This window comes from Rhinolophus sinicus, linkage group LG11 (genome assembly GCF_036562045.2).
Source record: "Rhinolophus sinicus isolate RSC01 linkage group LG11, ASM3656204v1, whole genome shotgun sequence".
In the NCBI taxonomy this organism is placed as follows: domain Eukaryota; kingdom Metazoa; phylum Chordata; class Mammalia; order Chiroptera; family Rhinolophidae; genus Rhinolophus; species Rhinolophus sinicus.
This window is the reverse complement of record NC_133760.1, coordinates 27,781,682-27,807,740: the sequence shown is the minus strand read 5'-3', so window position 1 is coordinate 27,807,740 and position 26,059 is coordinate 27,781,682. Positions and strand designations below refer to the sequence as shown.

General features: G+C 42.0%; 2 protein-coding genes across 10 annotated transcripts in view; one reads left to right on the top strand and one right to left on the bottom strand.

Moving 5' to 3' along the window:
- Window positions 1-834: 834 nt before the first annotated feature.
- Window positions 835-5,517, bottom strand: LDHD (lactate dehydrogenase D). Of its 3 annotated transcripts, none has more exons than XR_012490128.1 (11): window positions 5,370-5,517; window positions 4,397-4,509; window positions 4,038-4,179; window positions 3,672-3,813; window positions 3,378-3,537; window positions 2,862-3,061; window positions 2,639-2,767; window positions 2,434-2,561; window positions 1,742-1,876; window positions 1,544-1,655; window positions 835-1,455 (listed from the first exon to the last, which is right to left on the bottom strand). XR_012490128.1 is itself a non-coding variant. In XM_019710519.2 (11 exons), exons 1-11 carry the CDS (start codon window positions 5,442-5,444, stop codon window positions 1,290-1,292), a joined length of 1,458 nt encoding a protein of 485 aa, XP_019566078.2. In that variant the 5' UTR covers window positions 5,445-5,517; the 3' UTR covers window positions 835-1,289. The 3 variants fall into 3 exon arrangements, 2 of the variants coding, with proteins under 2 accessions (XP_019566078.2, XP_019566086.2); XM_019710519.2 differs by having other exon boundaries at window positions 1,742-1,832; XM_019710527.2 differs by having other exon boundaries at window positions 1,742-1,832; window positions 2,862-2,926.
- Window positions 5,518-15,892: 10,375 nt separating this feature from the next.
- ZFP1 (ZFP1 zinc finger protein) overlaps window positions 15,893-26,059 on the top strand; it is a 34,360-nt gene continuing 24,193 nt past the window's right edge. Inside the window, exons 1-4 of one of the 7 annotated variants that reach the window (XM_074314565.1) lie at window positions 15,893-16,102; window positions 19,957-20,034; window positions 20,126-20,184; window positions 21,491-21,598. Coding sequence is in view for 4 of the 7 variants with exons in the window: in XM_019710595.2 (XP_019566154.1) it covers window positions 20,170-20,184 (15 nt within the window). In the remaining 3 variants the exon portion in view is untranslated. Of the gene's footprint in view, window positions 16,103-16,127; window positions 16,623-19,956; window positions 20,035-20,119; window positions 20,185-21,490; window positions 21,599-26,059 lie in introns of those variants that run through there. The other 6 variants (XM_074314566.1, XM_019710595.2, XM_019710604.2 and 3 more) reach the window with 6 other exon arrangements.

Below are 26,059 nucleotides of genomic sequence, written 5' to 3'. Positions count from 1 at the left end.
ACAGAGGAAGGATTCCAGGAACCAAGTGGACCAAGGAGTCACAGAGGGGCTGCCTCTGCTGATGGGACTGGGGGTGGCGAGGAGATGGAGGCAGGGAAGGAGCTTAGAGGTAACAGGAGAGGGGAGATGGAGGTTGCACCCGAATGGCTGGCCAAACACCTTTCCGAAGGGGCCAGGCCCAGGGGGAGGGAGATGGACCCATACAATAGGCTCCTAGGACCTGCAGTGGGGCGCACAGTTTAGAGATTGGCTCCCAGGACACCAGGCCCCTCCCCGACCCTAAGAAGTTGGGGGATGAGAGCTGTATGCCCCAACAGGTGGTGAGTTAGGTGCCACTGCCCAAAGCAGTCTGTGGTGTCTGAGTTTATGGTGTCAGGCGCCCTCTCGTGGGCTTACAGGGAACAACTCACACCCTAGTCCAGTAGCTCTAGCAGTGATCCCAAGGCAGGGGCATGCCCAGTGGCAGATCCTGACTTTCAGGGCAAAAAACCTGGGCGTGTAATACATCACATGATAAGGCAAATCACTTCCATTTCCAACAATTGGTAGCAGCTGCTTAAAGAACATGTTCAGACTGTCCTAAGACCCGGGCTCAGTGGGGGAGTCTGTCGTAAGAGATGCTGGCTGTGGGCAAGTCCTCAGGCCCTGGGGTTCTCAGGCAGAGCAGTTGGGACCGGGACCTGGGTCCCTGTAAGTGACCTTCATCTGTAGCCTCAGGCTGCAACAAGTCAGAGGACAGGTCCGGAATGAGGGATGAGTGTGTCACTGGCCAAAGGACAGAGAACCTGAGTGGGGGTGGCATGGGAAGCCGTTCACAGGTACTGCCTGCTCATCTCCATGTTGCCGCAAATGGGGTTCAGGTTTATTTTGAGAAACCCAAGAAGCAATATCAAGGTCTCCTTCCACACCAAGAAAGGAGTATTCCTGTCACCAGGCAGAATAGGGCTAAGGGTGCTGGGTCCCTCAGGCTTGGTCCCAGGCCTCCAGCAATGGATGGAGAGGAGTCATGTTAGTCTTTGGGGTGACCCTTTGGGGTCCAGGACAGGATGTGTAAGAGAACAGAGAGGAGGAAGCATCACCGGAATGACCCTGAGCCATTTACTAGACCAAAGGCTCCTGAGGACACAAGAGGTCCAAGAAGGAGCCAAGTGTCCAGGCTTCTCGCCTAGCCTCTGGCCTTGGGTTCCAGATCAGAGGGAAAGGCAGAGCTGTTCTCTGTCGTTAAGCAAGATTCCAGAACAGAAGGTTCCATTGTCTGGGGGCTTGGGGGCCAAGTGCTCGGGGCCCCCTCACAGCATCTTGCCCGGGTTCATAAGGCCTCGGGGATCCAGTGTAGCTTTGAGCTGCCACATGGTCTCCATGCCCACGGTGCCCACCTCCTCCTGCAGCAGCTGCCGCTTGCCCAGCCCAATGCCATGTTCCCCAGTGCATGTCCCACGGAGTGCCAGTGCCCGCCTGGGAGGCAGAGGAAAAGAGATTCTCAGCGGGGAGCTCCTCCCTCTGCAGCTCTCCCCGCAGCTCCCTGGCCAGGGTTTATTCTTACCTGCCCAGCTGGTGTGCGAAGACCTCAACCCTGTGGATCTCGTCGGCGTCCTCCGGGTCTACCAGTAGGAGGCAATGGAAGTTGCCATCGCCCACGTGTCCAACAATGGCTCCTACGGGCCCAGAGGACAGAGCTGCCATCCCCAGCCCAGCCTTCCACCCTCCACCCTGCCGCGCTCCAGCAGTGGGCAGGCAGAACCTGTGAGCCCCGAGGCCTTCAGATCCTCCTTGGTCTGCACCAGGATCTCCGGCAGCCGGGAGATGGGCACACAAACGTCGGTGGCATAGCCCTGGAACAGGGGGCGGGCCTGTGAAGTCCTCCCCTCACCCCTGCCTGCCCAGAGGTAAGGTTCAAGGTTAAGAACTGTAGTCAAGGTTAAGAACAGCTCCGAGGAGGCTCAGCCTCACGACCCCAGTGTCCCCTGTACAAGATGATGGCCAGGCGTGTTCTCCAGGCACGGCTACCTTAGCAGAGGCTTCCCCAGCTCCACAGCTCTCCCCTTCCTCCTCACCCTCACTGTTCCCCCAGTGCACACACATCTGAGCTTTTGCTGGAGCCCAGTCTCCCTCCCCTTCCTGTTGGCTAACACCTTCCACTTCATTATCCCTCTCTCCAGGAAGCTTATCCTCTGCACTCACAACAGCTAAAAGCGCTGTGCTGGGCCTGCTCCAGGGTCCCTGTGCACAAGGCCTGGCTCACCGCAGGAGCTCTCTGGAGGGTTTGGCAGATGACTCTGCTTTCCCTCTAGACAGTGTCTGAGAAACAGCTGCGTGGGGGCAGTCCTGTCCCTGTGGGCCTCGGCCTGCTGCTCTGGACACCAGGGTAGTGGGCTGAGCAAAAAGGGTCCGTGGGCTGAGCCGTGAGTCCCGCCTCCCCCCAGCACAGCTCACCTTGCAGCCTGGCCGCAGGGCCAAGATTGCATACCAGGCGTTGTGCCTTGCGGTCCAGAGTTGGCTGCGCTGCTCTGCCTCCTTGGCCCAGGAGAAGTGGGAGGCTCCGTTGTACTGGACAATTTCCTCTGTGGGGAGTGAGGGGTTGATACCAGGCTCTACTTTGGGCAGCCTGTGTCCTCCGCCCTATAGCACCCCAGCTAACCTGTCCTCTGTAGCTGCTCTGCCAGTGCCTGCTCAGAGCCATGGAACTCAAGAAAGAGCGTGGGTGCCACGGAGCAGTTCAGGTTGCTGTACCTGTTGCAGGCATCCATCATGACATCATCCAGGAACTCTGGGACCAAGGGGAGGGCAGGTGAGGTAAGGCCTGGTCTTCAAAGGGGACCTCTTCTGGGGAGCCCACCTGGACTGTCCAGTCCCCAGCTCACCAATGCGGGCCACGGGCACTGCAGCCTGGAGGATGTGTATGGTGCTATCCACGGCCGCCTGGACACTGGGGAATGCACAGGTGGCAGCCACTATGGCCTCAGGGACAGGGTGCAGGCGCAGTGTAGCTGCTGTGATGAGTCCCAGTGTCCCCTCAGAGCCCACAAAGAGCCCGGTGAGGTTGTAGCCAGCTGCACTCTTCCTGGGACCCAGGGACACACAAGGTAGGTGAGAGCCCAGGCCACTTGGCAATAGATTTCTATCCAGGAGCCTGGAGCTGGAAGCTAGGCACTGTCCCCCAGGGCCCTGCCGGGTGGGGTGCTGAGCCTGAGGTATGGGCTATCCCCATCAGCCTAGACTGCCATCAAGGCAGAGACGTTGTCTGGCACAGCTCATATTTGCCTCGTGCAAGAAAAATGAACTCCCGTACTATCAGATCCATCCCAGGTGACACGAGTTTCAGAAGCCTGGCCCACCTATCCAGGAGGCCCCCGTCGCCGTGGGTAGAGGGTGCTCACCGGAAATGACGGCTTTGGCCTGCGGTGTGAAGCAGCCGCCCGCCAGGCAGCACCACCTCCAGGTTCAGCACGTTGTCCCGCATGGTACCATAGCGCACAGTGTTGGTGCCCGAGGCCCCAGTGGCCGCCATGCCACAGAGAGAGGCGTCTGCCCCTGGGTCTGGAGGGCAGAGGGCAGGGAGAAGGTAGCGTAGGCAGGTGCACAGGGGCAGAGGGGTGACCTCAAGCCCCAGAAACAGCCCTGTCTCCAGGAGCCCTGAAGGCCCTGGGGAAGGGCCTCAAGTCCCAGCCTACCTACGGGAAACCAGAGGCCACTGTCCCGCACATAGGTGTTGAGTGCTTTGCGGGTGACGCCGGGCTCCACCACCACAGAGAAGTCTTCCGGATTCAGCTCCAGGATTCGGTCCATATGTGTCAGGTTGATACAGACACCACCCTGGCAGGAGGGGTGCCAAGGGGACAGCTGACCCAGGTCACCTGCCAGACCACAGCCCCTAGCACTCCACTTTGAAGCTGACCTCTTAGCAGCCAGACTGCAGCCCCAGGATGGCAGGTAAGGAGGATTGGACTTGGGCAATCAAGCTGGATGTGGTGGATTGGGCACCACAAATGTGACAAGTGTGATGGGACCAGAGCCTGGCCAGGGAGGGGCCACCATACCTGCACAGCACAGACTCCACCCTCAAGCCCGGTGCCTGTACCGAATGGGATGATGGGCACCTTTTGGCCATAGCACAGGGCTGCCAGCTGGCTGACCTGCTCCACATTCTGGGGCCACACCACGACGTCTGGAGGTTGGCACCTAGAACAAGACCCTCAGTGTTTAGAGGGGGTGTGGGACCCTCTGATCCCGCTCACATTTCAAGGATCCCTGAGATATTGCAGGGCCTGAGGCTGCACAATGGAAGAGGGATGTGGAGACAATGCCAGAGCACCCCAAAAAGATGAATAGGGAAGAAGCCAGCCTAGAATTCTCACTCCCAGCCAGGGGCTCTGACAGAGTGCAGGACCGCTTATACCTGTGCATTGACTCATCATGCCCGTGTTGCTCTAGGACTGAAGCAGCAGTAGACACATGGGGGCTCCCCACAACTGCCTTCAGAGTCTCCACAAAGTCCTTGCTGAGTTTGCCCTGCAGGGAAGAAACACATTGCCAGGGTCACTTACAGACACCTGGGGCCACAGAACTACTCCTGTGGCAGGTGGGAGGGATGGCGCTGGAGGGGAAGAGGGGCTGACAGCACCTCTGGCCTCCCCTTCACCCACACTGACACCACCCCCAAAAGCTAGAGGAGCCAGGCCTTGCCAGTGGGCCCACCCAAAGGAAATCCAGACACAACCATCAGGGTCAATGTTTTACTTCAGAAAAACTGCCACCTGGATAAAAATAAGAACCAGATTCACTCTACAAAAAGGGGTGTCAGCAGGGTTCCATAAAGTAGCCAGTCCTGCCTTAGTGACTGGTAAAGCTTAGTCATCTCTGTCCCTTTTCCAAGGCAGTGCCCCAGTCACACCAGGGACACAGCTTGTAAAAGGAAGGACAGGAAGAAAAAAGCTCCATTGCCCATCAACTGCAGTGTCCCCCACCCCAACACCACCGTAGCTGGGTGCTTGTAGGGCCCTCGGAGCCCTTCTAAGGATTTCTTCCCACTTTACAGATGGGGAGTGGAGGCCAGCAGGCCAAGGACAGAGCCTGGCCTAGACCCCAGGCCCTTGCTTCCTAGGCATTCTTTCAAAATGTCTGTGTACAAATTGGGAGTCCCAAAGGGGCACTACGGAGCCCTCAAACCTTTCATGTGACTTCCCTCAGCCCTGACTCATGAGAGCTGTGGGGTCTTTGGTCCATCTCACCCAACACCCACAGTGACACAGGGCAAGCCCAGTGATTCTCTGTTCAGGGTCACACGGAGCAGGGGTAGCACAGAGCCTGATGGGAGCTTGGCATAGGGGGGTGGGGGGCAGCCCACCCTCCAGAGGGATTCCCCTGCCTACCTGAGTCCCCCTGGAGCAGTAGCCCCTCCAAGGGAACAGGCCCCAGGTTACTGCCGCCCGGAGCAGACTGGCCATAGCTGGGCTGTAGCCAGAGGGGTGCAGATACTTAAGCCCAGTGGCTGTGCTGAGGGTGGAGCCTGCTTAAGGTGGCCCGGCTTAAGGTGGCTCTGCCAGACGTTGCTGAGTCTGGTACGTGAGCCAGGGCCAGTACTTCTGAAGGAGCAATGAGGTTTACTTAACACAAAGGGACACAGAATTGCAGGGCTTCCTGTGGTTCTTCAAAGGCAGACTCCTTGCCATGGCGTTAAGGGTCCTGCCAGTTCCTGCTGACCTCTCCATCTACCCCACTTCCTTCCAGTCTCCTCTTCGGCATCTAGCTCCAGCTTCACTTTCCACTCCTGTATACCCCTAGCCTGGCACACACCCTTGTCTTTCTCACCCTGCAAGTCTCAGCTCCGGTGTCACAGAGGGGACTGCAATCAGGGCTGTGAGGCTGAAAAGTGCAGGGGAAGGGAAGGAGTAGGGCAGTGAGGCAAGGCAGGAAATCTTTCTGGAAGAGGAAAACTAAGGATGAGCAGACGTTCACTAAATAAGTAAAGGGAAAAAATGTTGCATCCCTTTAATCTCCACCCTCCCACCAGGCAGATCCCAGGACCATGCTGGAGTGACGTGGCTGCTGCTCTTGAAGCTATTTCAAGTTCGGTTTTCCTCCCACAGCAAATTTGAAGGAGCATGTTGCTAACATTATTGAGCTAAAGCTATTCCTAGCTTTGTTTTTCTTCCCAATCGAATCAGAAATACAAACATCTGCTTAGGTTCTTCTCCCCATTACATTGGAATGAGTTCACATTTCCACTCTCAATGTGTTGCTCAACTGGTAACACATTTCAGGGTAATCCTGAAATCCTCCAAATTGGCAGAGCGCCAGGCACGTACCTGGTCAACCCCTTTTGTAGAAAGAAAAGTGACCCAATAGAAGAGTATACATGGGCCCATGGGCAATGGTGAATGGCTTGGCTGGCTGGTCAGGGGCCGATTAGGAAAAAGATTGGCAAATGAGGGTCAAGGAGGTTTGGGAAGAAGCATGTAGTTGGAGCTATAGGAGTAGGTACAAAGTGATATCTTTCTATCACATGAATTACATGTTAACCCCCCCCTGGAGAGCATCTACCATGGAAGAGACTAAACAAAGTAGATAACAGGATTCAGCCAGTTGTCATCGGCCAACCTCTGTCAATGACCACCGCAATACAGGCACAGTGGTAGTTGGGACTGAAGCTAATACTAAGCCCACCAGCCTGGGCACCCGTTCACTAAGGCTGATCTAACTACTGCCACTGCTATGGGTCTTCCCTACTGCAATACTGAATCCCCAACATGGTACCACTCCTCAGAGAGACCAGCCAGCCACCTAGTAACAAGCTGATTACGTTTATCTTGACTGAAATCAATACAACACATATTATGGTATAAGTTTGCCTCTCCTGCCTGCACGACCTCAGCCAGCACCACTGTCTGAAGACTCACAGTATTTGATCCACCGACATGGTATATAGCATATAACATCACCTCAGACCAAGCGACTCACTTTTTAACGAAGGAGGTGCAGTAGTGGGCAAACGACCTTGGGATTCACTAGTCCTAATGTACACCTCACCATCCAGAGCTGCCGACCTGAAGAGCAATAAAAGGAATGAATGGTGTTTGGAAGGTAGAGCTAAGGAACCAGCTTAGAGATTCATGTAGTCAAACGTCGTGCCAGAAGAGGAAGATTTCTTTTTCAATATGAATAACAGATATAGGATGAGTATCCAGATTATTTCTAACTTTTTATTTTGAGATAATTTTACACACAGAAAAGTTGCAAAAATGGTAGAGCGAATTCCTATATATCTTTCACTTAGTTTTCATTAATGTTTATGTTGTAAATAACAGTACCATTATCAAAGCTAAGAATTGGTAAAGTACTAACTGGTACAGTTAGAGAATTGGTACAATAGTAAACTACAAATTGGATTTCACCTGCTTTTCCACTGACGTCGTCTTGTTTTGAGGGAGTATTTATTTGTTTGTTTGATCCAAGATCTAATCCAACATCCCAGGCTGTATTTAGTTGTTTTGTTTCCTTTGTCTCCTGCAACCTATGACAATTTCTTAGTCTTTCCTTGTCTTTCGGACCTTGATATTTTGAGTACTAGTCAGTTACTTTATAGAATGTTCCTCAATTTTGGTTGTCTGATATTTTCTCAGGAGATTGAGGTCATGTGTTTTGGCAAGACTACCAAAGAGGTAGTGTGCCCTTCTCAGCATATCATGTCAGCAGTATAAGATGTTGATATGTCTCATTATTGGAGATGTTAACCTTGATCACTTAATGTAGGTGGTGTCTGTGAGGTTCTGCACTGTGAAGTTACTATTTTTCTTTTTGAACTTAAGAAATATATTTGGGGAAGTACTTTAAGACTGTGGCCAAAGCAAATCACAGAGCAAGCCTCATTTTAATATGCAGGGAAACAGACTGCACCTTCTGCTAAGAAAACCTGCAAAGTCACGTTGCAGAGGGCATGGAGACAGGCAGGCCATTCATTGGGGCCACTTCTTTTTCATAAGGACCTCAAAATCCCACTGAGATATGAACTACTTCTGATACAGAAATAAGCTTCCTTCATGCTATTTGGCAAAATGTGGCCAACAGGTGGACACAAAGAAATAATTGTTTATGTATAAGGAAGAAGATAGATATTAATTACCTCAGTGTTCTTCAGCATTGCTTTTCTGGAAAAACAAAACAAAATACAAAACCAGTTTCCCATGGCATGAAAGAAACATTGTAGGTCATTATACAGTAAAGGGTTAACTAGGCAAGTATGGGTTGTCTAAACCCTGTGCCTTATGAAGAAAGGTTTGACTGTTGCCCAGCTCTTCAGAGGTAACCTCTAATCTCCTGAAATGTCTACCGATAAGAGTGTCTTTCTTTACCTGGAGGCCTTGAACCAGCCAGATAGTTCATACTAGCAATGTGCTTTATGCTGGGGACCTTGGGCCACATGGCATTAGCTTGATGTCTGCTGGTCTGGAGACTAAGATGAGCTGTGTGAGCAGTCAGACATACCTATATGACCAACCCCCAATAAAAACCCTGGACACTAAGGCTCTCTGAGCTTCTGGTTAGCAACACTCCGTATGTGTTGTCTCACATCATTGCAGGGAGAATTAAGCACTGTATGTATGACCCCACTGAGAAGGACAACTGGAATCTTGTGTCTGGTGTCTCTAGGATGCCGCCTGTGTGCCCTTTTCCATTGCTGATTTTAGTCTATACCCTTTCACTGGGATAGACTGTAACCATGAGTGTGAACAGCTTGCTCAGTTCTGTAAGTCCTTCTGGAGAATGACTGAAGCTGAGCATGTTCTTGGAGACTTTTAGACACAGTCATACTATCATTTTGAAACCATAGCAGATTATCTCGGTCAGAATTGAAACTTGCTGACTTCTCTAGGTTTTAGTTTTTCCATTTGTAAACAGGTATTTAGACTAACATACCCCTAATCCTTTCTATTTCCGGATCTACTCATAAAATGTGGGAAGCTTTGAATCAACTGCTTCATTTTGTTATAATACCTGGCCCAATAATACTCATACCCATGGCTTTCTGGCCTATAGGAAGTTATCTCTAAATCCTCTATAAAAACAGTATATTTAGTACTAAAACTTATTCAGAATGACTATCACCTTTTTTTCTTCTCAATGTGGGATAAATAGGATATTCTTTAGGTGTCTCTCCACAAGGAGGGGATAAAACAAGGAACTAGCTGGAGTTCTTTGCAGTCCCAAGACCTGGCCAGCTGGAGAGATGGGCTGATGGGTCAACTACTTACCGTGACATTATGCAGGGGTACTTGCTCCACTCAGGTGGGCAGCACTGAAAAGTTGGGTGACAGGATGCAGAATTAGGCAACACTTGGTACACTCAGGTGGACAGGACTACAGAATTGGATGATGCTGGTAGTAGTTAGGTTTCAAGCATCATTAGTTCTTACCCCAGTCATTCATTCATTCCTCACCTATACCAAGCACAGGGCTGGGAAGGCAGTGATAAATGAGACAGACAATCCTCATATGCCCAGAGGATCCTTGGATGAAACCTTTCTAAGCCATTGGCCATGTAAGAATCCATTCTTTGAGGAGAAAGATGGACTTGTCAAATGCTAAGTTAACTGGATTTTGCAAGGTTCAGTGTGTTCCATTCCCCAGAGTTAATTTATCTTAAAAATAAAGGAAAGTTATATGGTGATTGAAGGAGAACTGACTCTAGGATTTATAGACGGTGTAATACAGAATTGTACACCTGAAATCTATGTAATTTTACTAACAATTGTCACCCCAATAAATTAAAAAACAAATAAAAATAAAAACAAAGGAAAGAGAGCATGAGATATTCACTTTGCTCCATATCAGGAGAATTTTTGCAGACTTCCTACTTTGTAATTATGCCACGAGAAAAATAGATTGAAGGCCACTTCTTAGAGCCCCAAATATGGAGAGGAGAGCTGTGATTAGATATGATTCCTTCCCATCATCTCAGATATAAAAGAGGGAGGCAGGCCAATTTACAGGGAAGCGTTGTTGACTAGATGGAGTGGTGTTATCAGATTTTGGAAGTAATCCAAGGAAAGGAACATCCATCAGTAGGGATTTGATTATGGAGCCTACTATCTGATTATGGAGTCTTGGCTCAAACCTCACCTGCTCAGTAAAGCCTTCTCTATCCACTCTATTCAATAATGAACGTGCAGCCCAGCACTCCTGATACAACCTCCTTAGCAGTGAATGCCACCTGACACTGTATATTTCACTTAGTGTTTATTGCCTGTCCTCCCAACTAGAATGTAAGCTTACAAGGGGAGAGAGCTTTGTGTCTCATGCATAGTTGTGCCCTAGCACAGTGTCTGCCACCAGGCAGATGCTTGACAAAACTTGATTTCAGTAATGCTAATGCTGAATAAGAGTAGGAAATGAAGACACCTGGGGAAGAAACCCGAATCCATCATGCAGTACCTTAGAAAAAGAATCATGTTAAAACCTGGCAAGGAGAGGGAATCACTGTGAACACTGGCCAACAATTCTTTTGTTTTTTGGCTAACAATTCTTAAACATTGACCTTTTCAAGTTCAGAGTGCAGATGAAGGAACAGATAATTAATTAATAAAATTTAAGGTAATCAGGAAAATCCAGACCGTATGGAAATTCTTCATAACACACAACCCAGTGTTTTCAGTATTTAAATGACAAAGGAAAATAAAGATACATATTAAAAGACATCAAGCGCAGGACGTGGACTCATTTGGATCTTGAGTTTTAAAAAATTGAAGACAATGCAGAACGTTTATGAAAAGCATTTGGAAATATGTATACCAACTGGCTATTTGAACACTATTGAGGAAACATTACTAATGTTTTAGGTGTGATCATTGCACACAGTGACTGCGCTTTAAGTGTGAGCTGCAGACCCCTGGGGTTTATAAGACACTACAGGGGATCCAGGAGGTCAAGATTATTTTAATAATAATACCTAGATGATGTTATTTTCCTATTTCATTGAGTTGACATTTGTCCTGATGGTGTAAAAGCAATTGGTAGGGGGAACTGCTGGTGCCACCACAGGATTCCAGACAGTGACACCAAACCGAACTAGTAGTCATTGCATTCTGCACTCTCACTCAATTGCAGAAAAGAAACGTTAGTTTCACTTAAGAATGACCTTAATGGAGCAATCAGGAGTCTTAACTGTATTAAGTCTTAACCTTCGAGTGCCTTTTTACTATTCTGTCCGATGAAACAGAAAGTTTGCACAAATTACTTCTACTGTGCACAGAAGCACGATGATTATCTCCAGGAAAATCACCTGAGCAGTTGTTTGAGTTGTGCGCTGAATTAACTGCGTTTCTCGTGGAACACCATTTGTTTTTTGCTTGAATTGCTGATAAATGAAGGCTGAGTGTTTGGGAGACATTTTCTCAAAAACTAACGAACTGAGCTATCACTTCAAGGAAAACAACTGACTATATTTGTCACCCAGTGATAAAATGAGCTTTCAAGTGAAAATTAGAATTTTGGTAAAAACCAGTTATCTGCTTCCCAATACTTAAAGCTTTTCTGATGAGACCAGTGGTGATATTATTGTGGTCATTTGATACTATATAACAAAATGCATCAACATTTAAAAGATCTTTATGACTCAGTGAGCCATTATTTTTCAAATGACCAAGACATGATGTTACAAAGTCATGGCTTGATAAATTATCTATTCAGAGCACAAGAAAGACCAGAGGATTTTAATATAAGAGTATAAAAGTTAATTGATGAGGTCATGTGTCGTGATATATATTCTGTGCCCCATGGTAATGTCATTTGAGCAAGTAAACAAAAATAAAAATTTGCTGTCAATAACTACGAACAAACCACACTGTTATTTATGTGCTCTGGGACATTTGCTCCATTTTAAACAGTCACTATTATTACAGTTAAAATCTCTTTACATCCTATCGCAGTGCCATCCAAGCATGTACTTAATGTTGGTGCCAGTGCTTGTTGGAACAGAAGTGGATTTTACAACATGCTTGGAAGGAGATCAGACAATCACTAGGATATTGCTGAGCAGCTGATTGAGAAGCAAGCACTCTGAAACTTTAGTGAAAAATCAAAAAAATTAAAAGCAATATTTAAATAAAAATATGCAATGTGTTTTTCAAAAACATCCTCCACACTTTTCTTTTTATTCCTAAGGGGAAATCAATAGAAAATATTGTGGTTTTGAATTTTGCAAGTTCTGCAGATACAGCCCACACAGAGAGTGCTCTCTGTTATTATGCATAAGGCAATAGGGGAATTTACTTTTTGTGTGTAGGGGGTGGTGGGGGATTCTTCTTTCTTTTTTTACATTTCAGTAGTCTTCAAAATATGCATAATTTTTACAGAAATGGGATCACATTACCTACTCTTGTGTGATCTACATTTTTTCATTTCTGGATATAGTAGACACGTGCCCCATATAGTTAGTATACATTATCATTTTCAGTGTCTCCCCAAATTCTATTTATATACCACACAATTAATTTTATTTATATCAGTTGAAAGATTTTTAGATCGTTTCCAATGTTTTGCAAATATAAGCTGCAATATGAGAACATTCTTGTATATACATCTTTGTACAAGATTAAAGGCCATGATAATTTAAAATTTTGATACAATGAAGACTTCAGAAAGATTTTCTGTATTATAGCCCTACCAGGATTGTATAAAAAATATTTTCCAAATTGTTCCAGCCCTGGGTATCATAATTCTTTTTTAAGTATTGGCCAAATTTATAGGTCAAACTGATATTACATATAATATAGCTCTTCTTTGATTTTTAGTAGAGACATTTTTGATGAATTTATTGTTCTACATATTTCTTTTTTAATTGGCTATTCATAACCTTAGTTTATTTTCCTTTGTTTGTTTGTTTTTTGTGGTTTTCTTTTTGTTGTTTCTTTTTTATTTTTTATATTTGTTTATTTATTTATTTACATTTTTTAAAGGAGGGCTCAGCTCCTTAAAGACCCATGCGGGGATTGAACCGGCAATCTTGGTGTTATCAGCAGCACGCTCTAACCAACAGAGCTAACTGGCCACCCCTTAGCTTATTTTTTCTTATTGGGTTAAATGAACTTGTAAGAGGTGTTTATAAATTAAGACTATGCTTTTTCTTTCATACATGTACCACATATATTTTCTCAGTTTGTCTTTAACTTTGTTTATAGCAATATTTTTCAGAATTTAATTTCCTCTATGCTTGAATTTGTCAATTCTTTCTTTACAAATTCTGCCTTTGGTATCATAACTTCTCACCCAAAGAATATCAAAAACATTCTTTTATCATTTCTTTGTAAGTACTTTCATGATTTCCACTTTAAAACTTAAATCTTGAATCCAGCTTATACTTAATTGTTCTAATATACAGCCTTAAGGTGCATTTTTTCCTCCAAATTGTAAATTAATTACCCAGTAACAATTGTGGAATATTCCAGTTTTTCACCAGTGCTGTGAAAACAGACACTAAATTGATATACACTTCTACGTCTTTTTTTTTTTTTTTTTTTTTCTGGAGCCAGTAGTAAAAAGTTTTCATTATTTTAGCTTTGCAATACATTTTTATATCTAATAGTTATTAGTCTCTTTTTAAAAAAATGTCCTGAGTATTCTGGTTTCCTTTATGATGACATATGGAATTATTTCATCAAATAAAAAAAAATCAAAACAGTGCAAACAATAAATAACAAAACTACCTTGCTGAGACTTTGATTTTTAGTAACTTACAGAGTTATGCAACCATCACTTCAATCCAGCTTATTATTATTTTTTAATTCTTGTAAAATATACATAACATGAAATTTGCCATTTTAACCACTTGTGTGCAACTCTGTGGTATTAAGTACATTCCCAGTGTTGTATAGCCATCACCATTATCTCTTCAGACCTTTTTGATCATCCCAAATAGAACTATTTCAGCATTCCATGCCTTCCCTTTCACCCCAGTCCCTAGTAATCTCTATTCCACTTTCTCTTTCTATAAATTTGCCTATTCTAGATATAAAAGTCAAATCATACACTATTTGTCCTTTTGTATCTGGCTTATGTCACTTAGCATATCTTCAGGGTTCATCCATGTTGTAGCATGTATCAGAACCTCATTCTTTTTTTGGTTGAGTAATATTTATATATATGTACATCACATTCTATTTTTCCATTCTTCTGTTGATGGGCACTTGTGTTGTTTCCACCTTTTGGCTATTGTGAAAATGCTGCTATGAACATTGGTGTACAAGTACCTTTTTGAGACTATAGTTTCAATTAAAAGCTAGTTGCTACCACTACAGACCTATAAGAATGCCCCAAATCCACAGCACTGACAACACCAAATACTGACAAGGAGGTGGATTTTGCATTCTTTGCTGGTGAGGATGCAAAATGGTATAGCCACGTTGGAAGTTTTTTACAAAACTAAACATATTCTTATCATATGAGCTAACAATTGTGCTCCTTAGTATTTACCCAAATGAGTAACATATTATACTCACACAAAACCCTCACATGGATGTTTATAGCAGCTTTATTCATAATTGTCAAAACTTGGAATTAACCAAGATGTCCTTTGGTGGGTGAATGTATAAACTGTGGTACATCCAGACAATGGGATATTTTCCAGCATTAAAGAGAAATGAGTTATCAAACCCTCAAAAAGACATGGAGGAGCCTTAAGTGCATATTTCAAAGTTAAAGAAATCAATCTGGAAAGACTTCATACTGTATGATTTCAACTATTTGACATTCTGGGAAACGCAAATGTGGGGACAGAGTCCCAGAGAGCAGTTTCCAGGCTCTCGGCCTCACGCGGAAAGATGCTGGCTCGGGTAGATGGCCATCAGCTGTGACTAATTGGCCATCAGCTGTTACCGGTTAGCCATTAGCCGCTGATATAACTGCCGTGGCTGAGCTAGCAAGCGCGGATTGCAGTTAGCACAGCGGATTGCGGTTAGCACGGCGGATTGCAGTTAGTAAGGGAGGTTTGTTGGCAGAGAAGCAGATGGCGGGTTGCGGATCGTGTGGCTCCTGCTTCCTGTGTCTTCAACCCAGCCGCCAGCGAGAATATAGTGGTATGAATCCCCTATGACTCCGTGGGTGTTCCTTTTTGGCCTCACCATATCCTGCGTTCTAGTGCGGGGAGCAGGACCAGAGACCCCGCATAACACCCAGCATGACAGCAAAACTGGTAGAGGAAATGAAAAGATCAATGGTTGTCAGGGGCTCTGAGAGAGGGAGAAATGAATAGATGGAGCACAGGATTTTTAGGGCAATGAAACTATTCTGTATGATGCTATAGTGGTGGATACCTGTCATTACATATTTGTCAAAACCCATAGAATGTACAACACCAAGAGTGAACCCGAATGTAAATTAAGGACATTGGGTGATGTGTCAGTATAGATTTGATGATAGCAAACGTTCCACTCTGGTAGGGGATGGTGATAGTGGAGGAGGTTATACCTGTGTGGGGGCCTATGATATTCGGGAACTCTCTATACTTTCTTCTCAAATTTTGCTATGAACCTACAACTACTCTAAAAAATAAAACAAAGCTAGTTGCAGTACATGATATCTTTAAGGCCAATTTTATTTTTTTAAAAATAAGAAAGGTGTGAACTTAACAGTTATTTTTGAAAAGTGAGATTATGGGTACTTGCTTTCTTCTTTTATACATATATTCTATTACAAATACAAGTATCATAAATTACCTGTGCAATCTTTAAAAGGCAGTTTTTTGGATTGGGGGAGATAGTGGTTGTAACACAATCGGATTCCTCATAATCAAAGGATTATCTTGGTCAGAGCTCAACCAACCGGCTCAACAAGACGAAGACTTTCCCGAGAGTCCCTACGGCTCGGTGGCCCGGCCCCATAAGCTTATGGGAAATGTAGTCCCGAAAACCAATGGACCACTCCTCGGAGGACCCTGGGACGGCGAGCAGTCCCTTTATCTGCGCATGTGCACGGCTGCCAGCGCGCCGGAGGCCGCCCTTCCCCCACCTCTAGCCGCGAGTGGGTGACCGGCCCCGGTTTCCGCGCGTCTTCGCCTCCCCGCGTCCTGACCCAGCCTGGCACTGAGCCACGAGTGGCGACTGTGTCCTTCCAGGTATGAGGGGGGGCAGCCTTGCAGCTCTGGGGGGTTTGGGGGCCGAGGGGAAGTAGATGAGGGGTGGCGTGCTTGCGCGGGGTGGGCACCCAAACTTCGGTGACTCGCTGACGGCGGTGACCCTCGGGATGGCGTCGGGGGACCGCCCGTCGCTCTCCTCAGCGTGGGGTTGACGGGCCTTGTCTGGCCGGACGTACGGGGGCGGGAACAGCGGAGGGGGAGGGCTGCTACGAGTCTCGCCTTCCTCCCTTTGTCCGGAGAAGCGCCTCAGACCCGCGGTGAGGGTCCGGCCGGCCTGGAGAGAGTCCGGAAGTCCGGACGGGCGCGCGTGTGACTAGGCCCCGGGAGTACTGGGCGAGGCCGGGGGCGGGGCCGGACACACCTGGCAGCGTCCGGATGCCGCGTGCTGTGCCCCCGGGCCTCACGGGGTGGAGGGAGACTTGAAAGCTCCAACAAGTTTCCTGATGCACACGACGACGTGCTGAATAAGAGCTCTGACCTCTTTGCAAGAACCTTTTCAGTTAAGTATTCACCTAATCCACACACCCACCCTGGGACTTCGCTAGTACCTATCTCAGTTTCAACAGAAAAGTGGAGGTTCAGAAAGGTGGAGTGCTTTGCCCAGGGTCACACAGCCAGCTGGTACTTTGTTATATGAATGGTAGATCGTTTTTTATTTACCTTTTGACTTTGTGTAGTGGTAGTTTTTGGCATGCAGGCGTTTTGAATTTTTCTAGTTTAATTTACTACTCTTCCCTATTATGGCACCCAAAAGCCTTCACCACTTTGAGATTATACAGGTTTTCTTATGATTCCCACTGGTACTTTAGAATCACATTTTAAAAAAAACTGTCTTATACTTTTATTTTGGTTCCATTAATGGTTACATTAAGTTAGGAGGAATGTTAGGTCTTAACTGTAGGTCTTTCCATTTGTTAAAGTCCTCTTGTTTTGCCCCTCCCCCAGTAGTTTATAATCTTCATAAAAGAATTGCATTTTCCTTATGTAACTTTATTCTTATGTAGTTTTTTATTGCTATTGAAAAAGGAATGTTTTTCCATTGTATCATTTTTTTTCTCTTGTATTTGTTGATATTTCCCACTTTAAAATTTTTGTATATTTGATATTTGACCTTTTTCCCTTAATGTAGCTAGTGGTTATCTATGTTTATTGTTAAAGAATAACTTTCTTTATTGTCTGTAGCATCTGTAGTAATGTCTCCTCGATCATTCTTGATATTTGTAATTTGTGTTCTCTTTTTTTCCCTTGGCCACTTTGGCTAGAGGTTTATCAATATTATTAATCTTTTCAAATAACTAACTTTTGGTTTCATTGAATTTCTCTGTTTTTCTGTTTTCAGTTTCATTGATTTCTGCTCTTTCTTATTTTCTTATGCTTGCTTTGGGTTTAATTTACTTTTTTTTTTTTTTTTTTTTACAGCTTCTTAAGATGAAAGTTGAGGTCATTGAAACCTTTCTTCTTTTCTTATAAAAATTGTTTAATGCTGTAACTGTCCCTCTACTGTTGTAGCTAAATTCCTCAAATTTTTATATGTTCTGTTTTTATTTCCATTAAATCCTGTTTTTTTTAAACTTCCCTCATGACTTCCTTTTTTACCCATTGGTTATGTAGAAGTCTGTTTAATTTCCGTATATTTGGGGATTTTCCAGAGCTCTTTCTGTTACTGATTTTTAGTTGAATTCTGTTTAATTTTGTTTTTTAAAGAATTTACTCTCAAATTTCAATTCTTTAAAACTTGTTGAGGTTTGTTTTATGGTCAATAATATGATTTATTATATGTACCTTAATAACTATTGTGCTGTTGGTGGTGGAGTCTTCTATAAATCATAAATGGGTCATGGTAGTTGATAACTGTGGGTCACTTCTATAGCCTTAATGGTTTTCTATGTGTTTTCTCACTTGCTGAGAAAAAGGGTATTGAAGTCTCTGACTATAATTGTGGATTTATCTATTTTTTCTTTTTCTATCAATCTTTGCTTCTTGTATTTTGAATTTCTTTTGTTAGGTGCCTGTACATCTAGGATTGTTAGTGTCTTCTTGGTGATTTGACACATGCATTATTACGTACTACCACTATCTCCGGTAATCTTCCTTCTGAAGTCTACTTTTTCTGATATTAATATAATCACTCCAGCTTTCTTTTGATTAGTGTTTGCAAGGTATATCTTTTTCATCCTTTTACTTTTGACCCAGCTATGTTTTTATACTTAAAACAGATTGCTAATGTAGAGCACATAGTTTGGTATTGCTTTTTTATTCAGTTTGACAACCTCTATCATTTAATTGGTGTGTTTATACCAAGTGTTGATATGGCTGGATTAAAATCTATCATCTTGCTAGTTTTTTTTCTACTTGTCCTATCTGGTCTTTGTTCCTATTTTCCTCTTTTTCCAACTACTTTTGGATTTTGTGGGTATGTTTTATGATTCCATTTTTTCCCTTACTATTGGCTTGTCATTTATACTTCTTTAATTATTTTCAAAATTTTTTAAAAGTAAATTATATTGGGGACTATTGGAGGACAGTGTTTTTCTCCAGGGCCCATCAGTTCCAAGTAGTTGTCCTTCAACCTAGTTGTGGAAGGTGCAGCTCACTGGCCCATGTGGGAATCGAACTGGCAACCCTGTTGTTCAGAGCTGTGCTCTAACCAACTGAGCCATCCAGCCACCCTATTTATACTTCTTTTAAAAACATTTTTTTCCTGTGGTTTCTCTAGAGTTTGTGATTAACATATTGAATTAATCACAGTGCACCTTTAAATAACATTATACCGTGTAAAGTAAGATCCTTAAAATAGTGTACTCCAATTTCATCGTCTCATCTTTTGTGCTATTATTTATCTTCATTTTAATCATCCCAGAGATCTTTGTTTCTTTGTGTATATCTAGGTTTCGATCTGGTATCATATGCCTTCTAGCTGAAGAACTTACATAAATATTTCTTACATGTCTACAGTAGTGAATTCTATTTTTGTTTAAATATTTGTAAAGGTTTTTAGTTCACTTTCATTTTTGAGAGATATATTTGCTGGGTATAGAATTCTGGGTTGATAGTTTCTTTTGTTTTTTTAAACTACTTTAAAGATGTCAGTACATTGTTTTCTGTCTTGTGTATTTTCTGTTGAGAAATTGGCTGTGTTTATCTTGGTTCCTCTGTATATAATGTGTCTGTTTTTCCTCTGGCTGCTTTCAAAACTTGAACTTTGATTTTCAGTGGTTTGAATATGATATATCCACGTGTGTCTTTGTTTTCTTTCGTTTTGTTTTTTTGGTGTTTAGCCTGTTTGGATAAATTACCTGACCTTCTTGGATCTGTGGTTTGTTGTCACTCATTATTTCTGGAAAATTCTTGACCATTACGTCTTCAAATACTTCTGTGCCATCCTTTTTTTTTTTCTTTTGGGATTCTGTTGGCCTGTTTATTAGGTCATTTGATATTGTGCCACAGCCCCTGGATAGTTTGTCCTTTTTTTTTTTTTCCCTTTCACTTTCTCTTTGTATTACAGTTTGGGTAATTCCTTTTGATTTATCTTCAGATTTCCTAAAACTTTCTCAGCTCTGTTGAGTCTAATAATGAACCAGTTGAAAGTATTCTTTCAACTCAGTTACTGTGCTTTTCTTTTTTAGCATTTCTGGTTGATTTTTTTTTGCAATTTCCCTTTCTTTTGAAATTCCCTATTTGTTCATTCATGTTCAGTTTTTCCATTAAAACCTTTAAACTATAAATCATCGTTATTTTAAATTCTGTTAATTTCATCACTTGATTATTTTTTCTTTTGATACTGGGTGGTCTTACTCCTGCCTTTTCAAATGTTTCATAATGTTTGATTAAAGGTGAGTGCTGCCAGGATGAACCTTTCTGCCCCTTGTGAAGAGGCAAAGTGACTACCCCAGGAGTTGGTGTTTTCCTAGGTGATGTAGAGGAATTTCTAAACAGGTCATTCTAGGAGTTCTGAGACCAGTCAAATTTAATAACAATATCTTCCTTTTTGCTTTATTTCAGGTCTGCCTTCATAGTTCTGTGCCTTTACCCAAAAGCGGCAGAAAATGAACAACTCCCAGGTGAGTTGTTTGTTTATTCCCAATTTTGTTTTTTAGTACATTTGAGGAAGTTTCTAACGATCCAGAAAATGAAACAGAAAAGCACAGATGACTCAAACTCAAGGAAAACATAGTAAGAATAACTGGTCAATACTAGCAGCTGAAAAGCAAATCAAGTTAATTAAGTGTCTTCATTGATTATGAGTACTATTTTCTTGATTCTCTAGCATTAGTTCTGAATTAATTTTATGGACCTTCATTTAGATGGTGGCTTTGACAGCATCTCCAGAAACAATCCAAATTTAAAGGGTTATCAATTTGTTGGTGGTTATTTCATATAGCATTCTTCAGTGCAGTTGCAGGGTTTTATTATGTGTTGTTTGTTTTTCTAATCAGATTAGCATGATGCCAGGGAACTCAGTAAATATCTGGGTGTGTATTTAAATTCTACCCTAACCTCCTCATTGTTACTACTTTTCTCAAGTAACTTCCCAGAGTTTATTTGTACATATTTACAAAGTACATATATAAGATAGTATATTAATCATACTGTTCAGCTTAAATGTGTTTTGTTTTTAATTAATAGACTTTATTTTTTAGAGCAGTTTTGAGTTACAGAAAATTTGAGTGGAAATTACTGATAGTTCCCATATACTCCCTCCCTCTACACACACGCTTTCTCCTATTATTAACATCTTACATTAATGTGATATACCTGTTACAATTGACGAGCCAATATTGACACTTTAATTCAAGTCCATAGATTACATTACAATTCACTCTTGGTTTTATACATCCTATGGGTTTTGACAAACATATAATAAATGTATTCACTATTACAATATCACACAGAATAGTTTCACTGCCCTAAAAGTTCCCTGTGCTCTATTCATTCATTCATCCCTTCCTCTCCCTGAGCCCCTGGCATCCCCAGATCTTTTTACTGTCTCCATAGTTATGCTTTCCCAGAATGTCATATAGTTGGAGTCATACAATATGTAATCTTTTCAGATTGATTTCTTTCACTTACAAATATGCATTTAAGGTTTCTCCATGTCTTTTCATGCTTGATAACTCATTTCTTTAGTACTGAATAATATTCCGTTATATGGATGTACCACCATTTGTCCATTCACCTATTGAAGGGCATCTTGGTTGCTTCCAAGTTTTGGCAATTATGAATAAAGCTTCATATAAACATCGTATGCAAGGTTTTATATGATGTAAAATTAGTTACTCATTTGGATAACTACTAAGGCGTGTAATTGCTAGATCATATATCAAGAGTATGTTTAGTTCTATAAGAAACTGACAAACTGTCTTCCAGAGTGGCTGTACCATTTTGCATTCCCATCATCAACAAGAGTTCCTGTTGCTCCACATCCTTGCCAGCATTTGATGTTGTCAGTGTTATGGATTTTGGCCATTCTAATAGGTGTGTAGCAGTATCTCGTTGTTGTAATTTACAATTCCCTGATGACGTGAGGTGGAGCATATTTTCATGTTTATTTGCTACCCGTATATTTTATTTGGTGAGGTGTCTTAAGATTTTTGGCCCATTTTTAAATCAGGTGTGATTGTTTTTCTTATTTTTGAGTTTTAAGAGTTCTTTATATATGTGTGTGTATATATATGTGTGTATATATATATATATATATATATGTGTGTGTGTGTGTATGTATATATATACGTATATGTATATATGTATATATATTTTGTGTGTGTGCATAATAGTTCTTTATAGGCTATATGTTTTGCAAAGATTTTTTTCCATCTGTGGTTTGTCTTTTTATTTTCTTGATTGTGTATATTTTTATCATTCAGTAACATGTCTTTAAAGTCTTTCTGTACCAGAGCATAGAGTTTCCTAATTTTTTCCTAATTTTTTATCGCATAATGTAACACAACAGTATTATAAAACTCATTATATGTGTTACAACAGTGTATATAACACGTATACGTTAAAGAATAATAATAAAATGTGCACCCATGTACTTAACCCAGGCTAAGAAATAGAACATTATTTGTTCTTTTATTTATTTATTTGGGTGTCTTTTTAAACACTATTTTTCAATTATAGTTGACATACAATATTAGTTTCAGTGTACAACAGAATGATTAGATATTTATATACCTCACTAAATGATACCCTGATAAGTCTAGTACCCATCTGAAACCATACATAGTTACTATAATATCATTGACTATAGTCCTTATGTTGTACTTTACATCTCTGTGACTTTTTTTTTTTTTTAATTACGTGGCGTTTCAGCATTTTTCTTTTTTTTCTTTTTTTTTTTTAAAGATTTTATTGGGGAAGGGGAACAGGACTTTATTGGGAAATAGTGTGTACGTCCAGGCCTTTTTTCCAAGTCAAGTTGTTATCCTTTCAATCTTAGTTGTGGAGGGTGCCGTTCAGCTTCAAGTTGGTGTCCTTTCAGTCTTAGTTGTGGGGGGTGCAGTTCAGCTCCAGGTCCAGTTGCCGTTTTCTAGTTGCAGGGGGCGCAGCCCACCATCCCTTGCGGGAGTCCATCCAGCAACCTTGTGGTTGAGAGGACGCACTCCAACCAACTGAGCCATCCGGAAGCTCAGCGGCAGCTCAAGGTGCTGTGTTCAATCTTAGTTGCAGGGGGCAGAGCCCACCATCCCTTGGGGGACTCGAGGAGTTGAACCAGCCACCTTGTGGTTGAGAGCCCACTGGCCCATGTGGGAATCGAACTGGCAGCCTTTGGAGTTAGGAGCATGGAGCTCTAACCGCTTGAACCACCAGGCCGGCCCCTCTGTGACTATTTTTATAACTGGGAATTTGTACTTCTTAATCCCTTTCTCCTTTTCCACCCATTACCCCATCAATTTGTTCTCTGTATCTCTGAGTTTGTTTCTGTTTGTTCATTTATTTATTTTTTATTTTTATTTTTTAGATTCCACATAAAAGTGAGATCATATGGTATTTGTCTTTCTCTGTCTGACTTATTTCACTTAGGTCTGTCCATGTTGCAAATGGTACTATATCATTGTTTTTTATGTCTGAGTAATATTTCATTGTGTATACATACCATGTCTTCTTTATCCATTCATCTGTGGATAGATACTTAGGTGGCTTCTATACCTTGGCTATGGTAAATAATGCTGCAAAGAACATAGGGGTACATATATCTTTTTGAATTAACGTTTTGGATTTCTTTGGATAAATACCCAAAAGTGGAATTGCTGGGTTATATGTTAGTTTTATTTTTACTTTTTTTGAGGAACCTCCATCCTATTTACCATACTGGTTGCACCAATTTACAGTCCCACCAGCACTGCGTGAGAGTTCCCTTTTCTTCACATCCTCACCAACACTTGTTGTTTGTTGGTTTTTTGATAATAGCCATTCTGACAGGTTTGAAATGATATCTCACTGTGGTTTTAATTTTCATTTCTGTGATGATTAGTGATGTTGAGCACCTTTTCGTATGTCTTTTGGCCACTTGTATGTCCTCTTTGGAAAAATGTCTATTCAGGTCCTCTGCCCATTTTTTAATTGGATTGTTTGGGCTTTCTTGGTGTTAACTTGTATGAGTTCCTTATATATTTTGGATACTAACCCCTCATAAGATGTATCATTGGCGAATATCTTTACCCATCCACTAGGTTTTTTCATTTTGTTGATGGTTTCCTTTGTTGTGCAAAAACTTTTTAGTTTGATATAGTCCCATTTGTTTATTTTTTCTTTTGTTTCCCTTGCCCAGGGAGACATATCCAAATAATTATTGCTAAGAGTGATATCAAAGAGTTTACCTCTGTATGTTTTCTTCTAGTAATTTTATGATTTCAAGTCTTACGTTTATTTAAGTCTTTAATCCATTTTGAGTTTATTTTTGTATATGGTGTAAGAAAGTGGTCTAGTTTCTTTCTTTTTCTTTCTTTTCTTTTCCTTCCTTTCCTTTTTTTCTTTTCTTTTCTTTTTTTTGTATCCAGTTTTCCCATACCATTTATTGGCGAGACTTTAATTACCCCATTGCATATTCTTGATTCCTTTGTCATAGGTTAGTTGACCATATAGGCATTAGTTTATTTCTAGGCTCTCTGTTCTGTTGATGTATGTGTCTGTTTTTATGCTACTACCATGCTGTTTTGATTACTATAGCCTTGAAGTATATTTTGGTACCAGGTAGCGTGATACCTCCAACTTTGTTCTTTCTCAGTGTTGCTTGAGTTATTTGGGGTCTTTTGTGGTTCCTTATAATTTTAGGATTATTTGTTCCAGTTCTGTGAAAAATGCCATTGGTATTTTGATAGATATTGCATTAAATCTATAGATTGCTTTGGGAAGTATGGACATTTTAACGGTATTAATTGTTCCTATTCATGAGCAATATAGCCTTTCATTTATTTGTTTCTTCTTCAGTTTCTTTCTTCAATGTCTTAATCGTTTTCCAAGTACAGGTCTTTTACCTCCTGGGTTAAATTTATTCCTAGGTATTTTGTTCTTTTTGATGCAGTTGTAAATGGGATTGTTTTTTAAATTTCTCTTTCTTATAGTTCATTATTGGTGTATAAAAATGCAATCTATTTCTGAATATTAATTTTGTATCCTGCTACTTTACTGAATTCATTTATTCTAGTAGTTGTTTGGTGGAATCTTTATATAAGGTTCTCTAAATGTAGTTTCATGTCATCTGCAAATAATGACAATTTTACTTCTCCTTTTCCAATTTGGATTCCTTTTTCTTTCTTTTTCTTTCTCTGATTGCTTGGCCAGAACTTCCAATACTATGTTGACTAAAAGTGGTGAAAGTGGACATTCTTGTGTTATTCCTCATCATAAAGGAAAAACTTTCAGCTTTTCACCATTGAATGTGATGTTAGCTGGGGTTTTGTCATGTGTGGCCTTTATTACATTGAGGAATGTCTCCCACTTTACTGAGAATTTTTATAAGTAGATGCTGGATTTTGTCAAATGCTTTTTCTGTATGTATTGATATGATTGTAGGGTTTTTATCCTTCATTTTGTTTATGTGGTGTATCTTGTTAATTAATTTGCGGATATTGAACCAACCTTTCATCACAGGAATAAAACCCACTTTTTAATGTATTACTGAATTTAGTTTGCTAATATTTTGTTGAGGATTTTTGCATCTGTCTTCATCAGAGGATATTAGCCTGCAATTCTCTTTTTGTAGTGTCTTTGTTCGGTTTTGGTATCAGAATAATGCTGGCCTCATAAAATAAGTTTGGGAGCCTTCCATCCTCTTCAGTTTTTGAATTCCTGATTCAATTTTGTTAGTAATAATTGATCTGTTCAGATTCTTTGTTTCTTCCTGATTCATTCTTGGATGGTTGTGTTTCTAGGACTTTATCCATTTCTTCCAGATTTTCTAGTTTGTTGGCATATAACTGTAGTATTTTCTTATAATCCTATATATTTCTGTGGTGTTTGTTGTCACTTCTCATTTCTTATTCTGTTTATTTGGGCCCTCTTTTTTTTCTCGATGAGTCTGGTTAAAGGGTTGTCAATTTTGTTTACCTTTTAAAAGAACCAGCTCTTGGTTTCTGCTATCTTTTCTTTTTCTTTCTTTTTTTTTTTTTCAGACTCTGTTTCACTTATTTCTGCTGTAATATTTATTATTTCCTTCCTTTTACCCACTTTGGGCTTTGTTTTGTCATCTTTTTCTAGTTGTTTTAGGTGTAAAGTTAGATTATTTGAGGTTTTTCTTGTTTTTTGAAGCAGTCCCGTGTTACTGTGAATTTCCCTCTTTGAATTACTTTGGCTGTGTCCCATCGATTTTGGGTCATTGTGGGGTTTTTATTTATTTTTTTAGGGGTGCGCAGCTCACAGTGACCCATGCAGGGATCGAACCGGCAACCTTGGTGCCACCAGCACCACGCTCACCGGCCACCCCAAGGGTCATTG

What these genes read in the sequence shown, in the direction of transcription:
- LDHD (XM_019710519.2), bottom strand. Translation starts at nt 5,444, where the DNA reads ATGGCCAGTCTGCTCCGGGCGGCAGTAACCTGGGGCCTGTTCCCTTGG. An exon ending in ACTGCTCCAGGGGGACTCAG is followed by an intron (nt 4,510 to 5,369) that starts GTAGGCAGGGGA and finishes TCTTCCCTGCAG; the next exon opens with GGCAAACTCAGCAAGGACTT. An exon ending in CATGATGAGTCAATGCACAG is followed by an intron (nt 4,180 to 4,396) that starts GTATAAGCGGTC and finishes GTCTTGTTCTAG; the next exon opens with GTGCCAACCTCCAGACGTCG.